Source organism: Protopterus annectens, chromosome 14.part0 (assembly GCF_019279795.1).
Source record: "Protopterus annectens isolate FY-2018-M chromosome 14.part0, PAN1.0, whole genome shotgun sequence".
Taxonomy (NCBI): Eukaryota; Metazoa; Chordata; order Ceratodontiformes; family Protopteridae; genus Protopterus; species Protopterus annectens.
The window spans coordinates 544,182,187-544,196,011 of NC_056748.1; the positions used below are offsets into that span (position 1 = coordinate 544,182,187).

The 13,825-nt window shown below is 37.9% G+C and overlaps 1 protein-coding gene across 2 annotated transcripts in view; it reads left to right on the top strand.

Moving 5' to 3' along the window:
• PTS (6-pyruvoyltetrahydropterin synthase) overlaps positions 1-13,825 on the top strand; it is a 364,058-nt gene that overhangs the window by 220,409 nt on the left and 129,824 nt on the right. For both annotated transcript variants that reach the window (XM_044056291.1, XM_044056292.1), the window contains exons 3-4: positions 6,122-6,201; positions 10,077-10,099. In XM_044056291.1, coding sequence (XP_043912226.1) covers positions 6,122-6,201; positions 10,077-10,099 — 103 coding nt within the window. The remainder of the gene's footprint in view (positions 1-6,121; positions 6,202-10,076; positions 10,100-13,825) is intronic.

Genomic DNA, 13,825 nt, shown 5'->3' on the forward strand with positions numbered 1-13,825 from the left:
ACACAGAATGTGCCGTAAAGAAGCAAATGAAAAAGCAGTGCAGCAAACCAAATCATGATGAGTCAAATAACGTAAGGAATATGTCATACTCGGAGAAGTAAAGTACATTCTTAGAACACTGCAGAGTGTGAGCACAGCAATGATAGATCACATAGCAGTCAAAAGAGGATGAAGGTATCCAGGAATAGCCACCATAGGCTGCGGCCTTGGGAATATAGAACAGTAATGTGGGGCCTGTCCATGAATGTTTCTATAAGGCACAAAAAGAAAAAAAAACATGCAAGGTGAAATATATAGTTACACATATTGCATACAACACTGAGGAACTATAAAAATCCAGAATAAGAAATGCATTCATGAAGAAAAAAATGAAAACATATATTCTAGTAAAGATTATTGCTGACACGTGGTTAGTATAGTCATATACATGTACATTTTAAGCCCCAATATCATGAAAGAATAAACAGCAACACATGTAAAACCTTGAGGTTAACACCAAATATATGTGCACTTATATAGTCTTCTTTACCATTGATTTATAGCCATTTCACTGAATTCTAACTGCCCTATCATATTTCTTCAAATTGACAGTTTTTTGCAGGGCATCACATTGTAATGTGGGCACTGAAGAAGTGCTGCTTGTATGAAACAGCTATGTGCTTTATCATTTGTGTGAATGAGCTGTGTGCTATACTGGAGAGTTTCTCCTTTTCCCACTATTGTGGAGTCATGGAGGCAGTATAAGTAAGGGGATGTATTGAAAATCCTCTTCCTTTGGGACAGCAGAGGGGCTTGCTCGCTTTCAAAAACAATGGCTTGCAATATTTTTGAGATTAATCATAAGGGACCCAAATATAAATGCTATGCATAATATTGATCCCACAGACAGAGTGAAGTCAGTCAGGCAAACCTCCCAGCCAGGGCAGTGATCATCATCATCATCATCACCATCATCCTCATCATCATCACCATCATCATCATCATCATCCCCTTTTTCCATTTTTTTACCAGGGATGGAGTTTCAAATCCGCTATCACCATTACTGTTGATTCAGTGCCAGTCTCTTGTCTTCTTCAATGGCCATGACTGACTGTTGCACTTCTTCTGTCACACAATCCATCCATCTCTTTGCTGGATGCCCTTGATTCCTCTTGTCTTCTTCCTGACTAACCACAATTTTCTTCACCAGATTGTCTTCTGCTTTCTGGCACATATGCCCAAAGTACAGTAATAAGTTCTTTCTGACCTTCTCTGTAATTGCACTTACTTGGGCGTCTGCTCTGATGTTCTCATTTCTTCATCTATCTCTCAATGTGCCTCCAACCATGCATCTCAGGCACTACATCTCCATCATCTCTAGCTTCCTCAACTGCTCTGCCTTCACTGACCCAATTTCTGTACAATACAGTAGTAGTTGTAACACCACTATTTTGTACACCTTACTTATCAGCTTCATTGGTCATTCTTCTGTCACACTCTACCCCTCATACTTTGGACCATTTGGATTCAGCCCTTTGATGTCCTCATTCAGCCATTCTATCTCTTTAACCACCTGCCAGATACTAGAAGCTGTTAGCTTATTCCACTATTTCCCCTTGTATCTCAATTTACAGTTTCTTATAATTTCCCCAGTTTGGTGCCACAACTGCCTTATCTCAGTGCATAGGTGTTTACTAGGCTAATGACCACAATAGCCTTTTTAAGCCTAGCCATGCATTCCAAATCTTTGACAATTTCTGCTACCCTTGATAATTTCTGCTACCCTTGATAAGTGTAAGCATGGGCCTGGGAGATGAACCATTTACACATTACCTGTAACCATTAGACACATTGGTGCCAAACCAGGGATGAATTTCTGGTTTTCCATCCAATTGTCCAAGTTGCACTTGAATTGGTTTAGGGAGGAACTCTGTTTCACATGGACAGGGGAGCCTATTTGATAGATGGAGTAGTTTCTGGGATACTTACCTATCTCTCCAGCAGGTCCTATTTATATCACAGGCAAGGTTTAAGTCTTAAGAATGGGTAATTCTGGCGCTGTTTGTTTTGTGGATATGCAGGTGGTCCATCAGAGTGGGGTCTGACAAATACCTGTATGCCAGGCATAGTTTTCTCCTCAAAAGCCTGTAGGAGACAGAATACAAGGATAGGGCCTTGAGGTGGTCCGCATAGGACATATTACTTATGCCCTGTATTCTTTTAGTGAGGAACCTCTGTGGACATTCCAGTTGTTAGGTACGTACCAAAAGGGGGCATTGTACTAAATGATAGGTCTGATGAACCCTGAATACAGTGGAACAATGACTTCCTTGGACTTAGATGCCATACCTTTGTATGTAAGTTTCACAACATAAAAGATTTCCTCACCATTGTAGACACGTGATGATCTGTACTCAGTTTCATTCATTGTGCTTTCAGTTTCGCATTCTATTCCCACATCATTTGCTGAAGTTCTTGTTCAGTCTGTTTGTGAGGCCACATCATCTGAATACAGTAACATTGTTGATCTATCCCTTCTGACGTATTTGCTAATGTAGTGTATCACCAGCACGAACAACAGCAGGCACAGTGCTGAATCCTCTTGTACACAAACTCCCTCTGGGAACCCTTATGTGAGACCAGACACTGTTCTTACTTTTGTCATTGGGTTCTTGTTGTGTTTATGCATTGTACACATCTGATTAGTGCTTTGCTGTATTTTATATCTGCTCTCCTGAGACATATTGCTCCGATGTATCGAGTGTGGTTATGCACATGACATGTACGCTGGGGTTTGTTTAGGTTTGCAAATCTGAGGATCCCAGCTTCTTCCTTGTGCACTAAAGATGGATATTATTAGAACATCAAGTACAGCTGTGTTTCCCCGGCAGTGCTGGCCAACAGTGTACACAAAACCAGGACAGATAAATCCTATGGCATATGCTTGACCATTGCACCTCTAAGGATGCCACTCAGATGTTTAACGGTGAGCCAAATGTACATGATGCAACTCTTGATACACAGGACGTAGTAGTGAACACTTGTTAATAAGAATCCTTTTTATGAGTGTGCAACAGTATTTAGAGATTGGTGTGGGACCAGGAGTTTAGTGCACTGTTGGGGCATCTGTCATGCTTCTCAGGAGTGAGAATAGCAAAAGAAGAAAGTGATTCAAAGGGGACTCAGATATAGTTTCTTCCCTCTAACAGTCTTCAGAGTTCATCTTATAGTTACTGTCTGACGTTGATATGCCATCTGCACATTATCAGTGATGCAGTCTCTGACATGCCATTGGCTTGATGTTGCAAAAAAGGTTATTCAAGAAAACCATAGTCACAGAATGTAACTAAAAGGTCTGTATAGTTCATGATGTGAAGACTGGCATCAAGCATGATGATATCATGTTGTATAGTCTGTCTCTTTTTCTGAATGTAACTAATATAAGGTTTGAAAATTAATACTTTTTAGTACACTCTGTTACCATTTTAATTATAATATTCATGTTAACATAGCATCCTGCCATCGGGTCTCTGATCTACACTTAGCTGTGCACTGACCATATTTGTGAGCCTCCTTAAGTGAATCTCACACAGTGTTTTCCATTGCTGTAAGCTTTTTAAGTGTAATCACCAACTGCATAGATTATTTCTAAATTCAGCCTTTGTGAATTAAAAGAGCCATAGAGGCATCTCCAGATGCCTGTCTACTACTTCAGTAGAATTCATAACATTTTTAAGGAACACTTAGCTGCCTTATAAGCTGTAATTAATCTCTAGCAATATAGTTGTGAATTTAAAGACTTACTTCTTAAGGTAATATGAGAAAATCAATATAATATCTGAAATGTTGTATTTATACTCCAAACTAATAAAGCTGGTCATGAAGGAGCCATTTAATTATAATATAGTTGATAATAGCTAGTATATCGATATAAAATGAAAAAGGAACTGTTTTCAATTTTTAAAATGTTGCACAATACCTAATGCCAGTATATCTAGTAATATTATTGACTTGGCTCATTAACATTGTGTGTGTTTTGTATGCAGATATATGTGTGTATATATATATATATATATATATATATATATATATATATATATATATATACACACACACACACACACACACACATATATATATCTATATATATATATATATATATATATATATATGAGTCTACTTCATATGACTGAAAGCTTATATGATCAACAACCATTTGCCTGACACCAAAACAATGAAAGCTCAAAACACCTAAAGCTCATATGATCGACACTCATAACATCAACACATGAAATCCAAAGCATTATGCCCTTTCCCCACTGTAGCGTGACCCTGGAGTAGGAATAAATAGTTAGGGGGTGTGGGGGCACAGCCCCCCACATATGTCATAAATTTTAAACATACATATGGATACTTTTAACGGAATTGACTATATTCATGTAAATAATGTGGGGGGGGGCTGTGCCCCCACCCCCCTAACTATTTATTCCTACTCCAGGGTTGTGCTGCAGCGGGGAAAGGGCATAATGCTTTGGATTTCATGTGTTGATGTTATGAGTGTCGATCATATGAGGTTTAGGTGTTTTGAGCTTACAGTGTTTTGGTGTCAGTGTTATGGTTGTCGATCATATGAAGTAGACCCATATATATATATATATATATATATATATATATATATATATAAGTATACATATGAATCCTTAATAGTCAACATTCTGTCACATCAGTAGATCTTTCATAGATTCTAGAACACTGACTACATAAAGAGCCAAAACTAAAACTAAGTGAAAGTTAACTGTTTCTTAAAGGAAAATATAGCCTCCTTTTGTAATTGCTAACATAAAGAAAAAAGGCATAAAACATGTTTTACATAGGGAAGCTTTGTCCTCCATGTACCCATCAACATGGAGGCTTTTCTTCTATACCTCCTAACTTATATGTATTAACTCTACTCTTTCACAGCTGTCACCACAAGGGAACACAATTAAGGTAGGCGCAGAACAGTTTTGTATAGGCTGCTGTGTTCTCTGTGTTTGGATGGGTATTGAATTTTGACAAAGTATCACTTATTAAACAGCTGTTTTCCTTTGAATAGTTCCTAAGTGTTATTGGCTTTACTGCAGTTACAGAGCTGATTTTGATTTTGAAGGACACAGCTTTATGGTGGGTATATGCACTAACTGGTCAAGGGTATTTTTATTTATGATATCCAGGAATCTCTGTGCTTGCAGATTTGAGGCCATGTAGCATTCCCAGTGTGTAGATGGATAATTAAAGTCCCCGATAAGCAGAGTATTTGGTTAGATAGTAAGTGTTTCCAGTAGGTCTAAGTGTGGGCAGTGAGTTTCTTGGTACATGGAGGGTGACCTGTAACTAGGATGTGATACAGGATTTTATCTGTAGTAGTCTGCATGTGGAGAAACTCCAGCATGTCATCCTGTTAACCAAACAAAAGGTATGCTTACTATTGATGTATATTGAGACACCTCTACCTTTAGCCCCTCTCTATACAGCTAGTAGCCTAAAAGTGTGAGAGACACTGAAACCTTGCACTGCTAGGGTACTATCTGTGGCTTTACCCCATGTCTTGGTAATTGCACAGTTGTTGCACAAATGTCTATATTCTCAAGTGTGAGGAGGGCAAATTATTGTATTGTGGAGAATTGTCTTTTCTACAAAGAGGAGAGATCTCTAATTTAATATATGGAAGCGACACAAGTGTGTGAGTTACAGACTCCCAAATTCAGTGGTGCATGGAATGCCTCCTTCCAAAACACTTAATGTGTAACAGTTGACACTTGCTGTTTGCTTATATTTTTTTCTGAAACACACCTAGTTTTTTATAGTTTTAGGAAGCACACTTTTAAGACACAAGTGCCTCTTTTCAGGAGTGACTTAAGAGTCTTGCTTTAGGCATTTGTTTTGAGTGACACAGTTTGCAACAGAAGACTGAGAGAATCAAACCTAGGTCTACAGGATGAATATTGGTAGCAGTTCATAGCTTTAATCCTCACTGGCTTAATCCTACTGCTAAACTGCCAGGTCTCATATAAATGTCACATTAATGAAAGTAAACTATTTCTGATGCACGCTACCACAACTGCACTACAGGCAATAATCAGTGTTTTTTTTTTATTTTAAGTAAGACACTGAGTGAAGAGGAAAACAAGAAAATCTTTGGAAAATGTAATAATCCAAATGGCCATGGGCACAATTATAAAGGTAAGAATTTTTTTCCTTAAAAAGGCTCCTTTTCTTCTGTGTTATACCAGGTACTTTGTATGCAGATAATGCTTAGTTTAAGACACATGCATATTAGATTTTCTGTCTTCAAGTGTTATTTTTGTGTTTTATGGTTGTAAAACTTCAGTAAGAGTACCACATATGAATAAGAATTGTCAAGTTCTGCATCATTCTAATCAGGATGTAAGATATCAGAGGTCTCCTACACTGTGCCTGATTTCACAGTCATTTCTGTATATCTGTCACCTTATGTGTCACTGTGCAGATGTTTCTATACGTTTACCACCTTCTGCCCTATGGCATTGTTCTTTATGTATTTCTGTCACCATTTTCCTCATGGGACAGGTTTTTTTTGTACTTCCCTACACCTGCTCCATGACACAGTTTTTCTGTACTTCTCATGCCTTCTGTCCTTGGCAGAGTTGTTTAAGCACTTTTTTCATATTCTGCCCTGTAGCACTGACTCCATGGTGACAAGTGGAATCTTTCTCCTAATTTATGTATGTATGTTTTAGACAGCCTTCTTTATCATTCTATATATGCTTTCATGTACTAGATATACTAGATATTGGACCTCTTGAAAGCAACAGGAATGCCATCTTAGAGAAGCTGGACCACCACTTGATCATCAAACTAAATGCTTGTAAACTACCTGGACTCAGTACTTGCATTTCAATCAAAAGTGTTTTAATACCGAGAAAGGCAAATCACAGTCTGTTTTATTGAAAATAAGATGACTTGGTCCATAATTCTACAGAAAAAAAAATCAGATAAAAAAGGTGGACACTTAAGCACTTAAATAGCTATATTGATTCATCAGATAGATTTTAAGTAGTCATATGGTGAAAGTATTTTTAAAATGTTAAAATGTTATGGAATCCTGGGCAAGTCAAGCAGGGCAATTTTTTTCAATTAAAGTAGTAACACATGGAGTCACTGTTGGACTTATCTTGAAAATGGTTAACTGATATTGATATATAACACAAGCACTGTAAGAGGGTAGGGGAGGATTAGCCAGTGTGGATACCCCACTCCATTTGTAGACATTTGGTCATAAGCAAATGAGGTGTATTTTACTTCCACAAATTAAAGCACCTGGCTATTCTGACCCTTCCCCTCACGAAGCTGTTATAACCAGGGCAGAGCTCACTATAAAACCATTAAGATTTAACAGAAATATTGCTCATCCATCTGTGAAGACTAAATAAACCATTTTTTTTAAACACTGCACCAGTTGCCTCATTCCTCTGGAGAGGAGGGGTAGATAAGCCATCTATAATCAGTTTGCATGTATCCCAATTGAAGTCTTGTTTTGTTTGTCCTGAAATCCAGGTCCATGGATTACAGGTAGGATATCACAAGCTGCCTTCAGTGAGTTGATCTTTGGTACTATTATAAACACTTATCCGTTGACAAATTTTAAAGGTAAGTGAAAGTAAAGGAGGCAGTCCTTTCTCTCCACAGTCCCTTTTCCTGATGTCATGTGCTATCCACCAGAAACATTCTTTTATTCATTAGATATGAACCAGTGGTAATGCTGTTTTCCTTTGTTCCATTTTAGAATGTTTTTTTTTTTTTTGTCTTGACATTCATTGTACATTATCATCTGTTGCTGTACAGCTGGGGACAGAAGGAAATGGGAAAAGATGGAAGGAAGGACAGAAGGATTTCTGTTAGACTGGATTCTAGATTTTTATGTAGTTATTGGTCTTTATAAAAGTGAAAGAAACAGAATGATGTTACTGTACTCCTATACAGAATACTTCATATAGCAATAGTTTACACTGAATGTACTAGAGTCACACATATAAGAAAATGGGTAAACCAGCCTAGTCAGAGAGCTACCTGCATGAGTTAAAGTCACTAAGTTTCACAACTAGTAGAATACTAGGGATGTGGTAGTTGTTAGATTAGGGACTTCTATTTTAAAGTAGTGATTAGACATTAGACATGCTAAAAGACAGTTAAGAAGAAAAAAAGACTAACCTTGCGGTCAAGCATGAGAGACAGTTTATGCTCATCTTTCCTTTCTAATAAAGTGTGTAGAAAATACAGAAACACAGAATGTTCTTTTCTCAAGGGAAAGATACAATCTTGCCAGCCACAGAATGTTCCTTAATGGAATGTTAAATATAGCACATACAAGACGAAGCCTGGAAACTAAGGGAACCAAGGCTAAGAGGGTGTGTAAAGCATCACAGTGTTTTGGTATTATTGAAATGTACTTCAGATACAGTTAGGGAAGTCAGTTAAGGTTAGGTAGTTCATTTGACCTGTTATTATAGAGAAGATTACAGACAGTCGAGCCTGAGTATAGAAGACAGGTCAGATAAGGACTATATAGGTTTACGTAGTTCAGGACAATCAGAATATGACGTTCAGTAATGTTTAACACTAACTGTTTATCAGTACTGTTAATGAAGACAGTATTCGGATAATGTGAACACCTAACAAAGCCTTATTGAATGAACTACAGTGTTTGGGAGAATTCATTCTGAAAAGTACACAAGACTTGGCCCATAAAGGAGACTGGCACCTTTTCAACATGAGTTTGGGTAATTAACAGATAAAGACTTTTGTTCCCAATCTCATTACAGTGTTTCCAGCTAATTACGGTACAGTACAATCTTATCAATTCTTTCAGTAGTCCAGTTCATACTGTTTTTTTTCCTGTAAAGGAAATATGTGCCTCAGGACATTTGTTAACCCCTTTTTACAGAAGGCTCACAGGAGATGCATAGATCATCCCTAAAAACAGAATGCTTCTGCACGCAGTTTCAAGAATGCATAGTGACCCACAGGTCTCAATGCAGTCAAGAAAAAGAAAAACACAGGTACCGGATAAACAGCTCGGTCTTCACCTCAGAGCCACAAATGTATAAAAAAGCCGAACTACCACAGTGAAAGGATAAACTCTTTAATTGTATGACAAAAGTGAGCCCTTTTGTGACCATCCAGATCGCTTCATCAGACTTAGTTAACATTATACACTCCACTAATATATATATATATATATATATATATATATATATATATATATATATATATATACATTTCAAGCAACCAATCTGTTAATGTTATATGAGTACTTAATTGTTTTAACTGATTGGTTTGTGGCTCAATGCAGTCAAACCAGCAAACCATACTCCACTACAAATGGCTACATTTTTGAGTAAATCAGCTCACCAGCACATCATAAGTGAAAGATGACTTATGAATCGTACAGCTTAGAAATCTGCACATCTTATTTTCTCCAGAGATGTACCAAAAGAACATCAAACCAAAACTTAAAAGCATCCAGGCAGAAGCATACTAAATATTATTTGGTTATAATACAGAAAATGTGTGTACAGATTAAGTGGGCACAGCAACTGTGCAAATAAACTAAATTTGCTAAATGTATATATGAATGAATATATTATAGTCCATTATCTCCAAATGTGATAACCAAGTTAAACAGCTTAGCCACCTAGGATATAACTTGTTAATTCTACCGATGTCTATTTATTCATTTAACTACACATGCTACAAGCTCCCCTGCAGGTCAAGTCTGTGTTTTACAGACAATGAAGTGCATTATGTAGAGAGAGGTGTGTGTGTGTATGTGTGTGTGTGTGTGTGTGTGTGTGTGTGTGTGTGTGTGTGTGTGTGTGTGTGTGTGTGTGTGTGTGAAGATAATCTGTGCTTTTTAGAAAAAATGAGGAAAAAACATAAAAGTATCACTACATATTTTGACATATACAGAGTACAAGATATCAGCATTACCTAAATATATTTTGCTCACACATTTGTGCATTTGTATAATGTTCTGACATGATTTCATGTACTTATAAAGTTTTCTTTTTATTTTTCAGTTGAAGTAACAGTTTATGGTGAAGTAAGTATATATCTCGTAATAATTATAATAGCCATCTTTATGAAGTGCATGAATTATTAATGTCTTTTGATGTACAGTTTGACTGCTTATCATGTCTTCTGAAACAGGACCACCTTCCTGTGGTAACAAATTCTTTGACTACTTGTAAGAAACAATTCTAAAAATGTAGTTAGTGTAAACACTGAACAACCAAAAACACATTCATGCATTAAAAGCAAATGTCTCTTTTATAAGAATTCCAAAACCATGCTCAGACAATTTTGCATTTCACATGTATGATTGATATTTTCAGTTTGTTTACAGCTATCAAAAACAATAATAAATTTAACCTCAGGGATGTACTAAACTCTGAAATCACACCATGATAAACCAAGCTGACAGACCATTTCATTACTTCCAACAACATATAGTTATTCCAGGTGCTGTGTTTAATAACAGTGTAGTAATGCCTAAATACTTGAAGAATGACAGAACACAGGCAGATCCTGTAAATATAATGTGGCATCAGAGATACCAAATTTATAAACATGATTCTTATTTGGGTCTGGTTCTTACCTCCTATAGTTTCTTTTACTGGGATCAGTTGCATACAACATGATTCTGGTTCAATTCTCGGCTCGGGTGCCTTCTGTGTGGAGTCTGCATGTCCTCCCTGTGGTGGCGTGGGTTTCCTCTGGGTGCTCTGGTTTCCTCCAAGATCCCAAACACATGCTGTAGGTGGATTGGACACTCTAAACTGGCCCTAGGCGTGAGTGTATGCATGTGTGTGCCTTCTGTGGAAGGTTGAGCGCCGGACTGGCAACTCGACACCATAAAACTCCACTGTCAATTATGAGTGGACAGGTGATCCACTGTGGTGGCCCCTAAGCGGGAAAAGCCGAAAGAAGAAGAAGTTACATACAACATGATTACTGATACTATTGCATACTAACTCCAGAAGTCAAATGTCACCATCATCATCATCATCATCAGTCCCCTTTTTTCCATTTTCTTCATAGGGTCTGGGTGAAACATCAACTGTCATCATCTTTCTTTAATCAATGTCTCTCTCTTGAAAGTCTTCACTCATGCAATCCATCGGAGTCTTTGCTGGATGCCTTCATTTCTTCTTGCCTTCTTTGCATCTCTCTTAAATTTTCTTCAGTAGACTGTCTTCTGCTTTTCTGCACATGTGCCAAACCACTGTAATCTGCTCCCTTTTATCCTTCTCTGCAGTTAGATCCACTTTGACTTCTGCACTGATGTCCTCTTCATCTGTTCATCTTACCACACATCTCAGACACTTCATCTCCATCACTCTAGCTTCCTCAACTGCTGTGCTTTCACTGCCCAGGTTTCCATACCATACAGTCGTACTGGTTGCATCACTGTTTTGTACACCTTACCTTTCAGCTTCTTTGGTATTGTTATGTCATATACTACCCTGATACTCTGTGCCAGTTGTCTGCAGCTCTTCTGATTCTAACTTTGACCTCTTGTTTAAAACTGTCCTTCTCCTCAACCACAGCACCCAAATACCTGAAGCTGTTAATTTCTTCCACTATTTTCTCTTCTGTCTCAATTTTCAGCTTCTTCTGATTTCCCCCATTTGCTGCAATGACAACTATCTTGTCTGAACTAAATTTCATCATGCGGGCATTCAGTTTTGCAAACTATTCCTTTACCATATTTTGAAGTTCTTGTTCAATGTCTGCTTGTAGTGCCAAATCCTTTGCATGCAGCAGCTTTGTTGATTTGTCCCCTCTGACCTGTTTGCCAATGTAGTCCCATCACCAGTATGAACAGCAGTGGGCTCAGAGCTGAACCTGATGCAGACCCACTCTCGCTGAGAACCTGTCTGTGAGACTGAAGACCGTTTGCACTTGAGTCATTGGATCCCTGTACATAGCCTGTAGTAATTCTACCAATGTTTCTAGAACTTTGAACCATTTCAAGACTGTTCAAAGCAGCTTTCTTGGGTCCTTGTCATATGCTTTCTCCAAGTATAGGAATGTCCAGTTGAACTCGTTCCTCATCTCTAGCGCCTTCTCAACTGTATCACTGCAAACACTGGGGCAGTTGTGCTGCATCCTGACCTGAATCCAAACTGCTTATTTCCAATCATACTTTCTATTCATATTCATTTGTCAATCACATCACTTTCATGCAATGTGACAGAAGTTTCATACCTCTATATTGCCTACAGTTATAAATATGCCCTTTGTTATTCCACACTGGCACTGGAATTCTTATTCTCCAGTTATCTGTTATACACTTTTCCCTCCACACTGCTATGGTTACTCTCAGGAGCCATTTGTCCCCTAATTCACCCAACATCTTGAGCTTATCTGGAGTGACCTCATCTGAGTGGCTGCTTTCCCTGACTTTATTTTACTTATTGCTGTTCTTTTTCTATCGCCTCTTCTACCATACCTTTCACCATAGGCTGTGTCTGGGTCAGTTCAGCTTCTGTGGAGTTTTCTTTATTCAGAATGTGCTGGAAGTGCTTCTGTATGTCTTTGATGTCCTATGGGCTGGTGCGCAGGTTTTGCTGATATCCCTTATCTCATTCCCTCCAGTAGAGCTCTTTTAAGTGTGTACATTTAACTCCCAGTGGGTGTGGCTTCAGTCTTTAAAAAAATTAAGTTATCACCTCATAGTTCTACCAAATACTAATTGACAGAGCTCATATATGAATACACTTGTGTTTGCCATCATGTATGCTTCAAGATAAAATATTCTGATACCTTGTATGTAGCATGGTTTTGGAATTATTAATGCAAATATGAACAGGCAATATTTGACGCCTAGAGGCGCAGTAGGAGGTGACTGCAGAAACGCCTGGACGTCACTCGGCTGTATGGTGTCTCTTGACTGTCTGACTTGCAATCTGATTTGTGTCATCTGCTGAGTCACTTTACAGAAGCTAGTAAACTACATCTAATGCCTTGCTTTTTGCTGTTGCAACTGCTCTCTTAACTTCTTTGTTAGACAATCAGTTTTCTTTCTTAGCTTGATTCATCTTTTCTGTCTTCCACTTTTTCTTGTGCTCCTTTTTTCTTTTAATAACTTGTTAAATTTTGCATTTCACCACTAACGTTCCGTATATACCTTATTTCCACATCTTACTTAGCCACATATCTGTTCTATAGTCCTCACATATACAGTTTTGAGATGCTACCATTTTTCAGTTTCACCTGTTTCCTCATCTTCCTCAGATGCTAGAACTATGAATGCTTACTTGAACTCTTGTGCTTTCACTCCAGTCAGCCTCCAAGTCTTCAGCCTAGTGTTGTTAACAGTAGAGTCTTCTCTGACACTGTTTGCATATGATTGTGACTACCACTGGTTTATTTACACCTCTCAAAAGTGCTGTTAAATTTTTTGTATCACAAAACCTAGTTGTATAATTTGGGGAAGAGATGGCAAACAACTCATCACTGGAATCTTGAGAATCTTTTTTGCCTAACCTACAGACTATTGAGAGGTTACCCCTGTCTTGCTTACAAAGTCTGAAAGGATCCAGTCCTGTGTAACTTCCTGCACACCCACAAAACTAATAACACCCTGAACACCCACTCGAGATCTTAACTTCCACTGAAACAGCAATAAGATCTGCTGATTAGATAGATTATATCACAGAGAATACCTCTTTTAAGGAATAAACTTTCTTTGAATGTAAAGTAAAGTAGCTCCATGACCCTCTTTAAGTATAATGTAGATGAATAGAGGGGCAGTCGTAAAAAT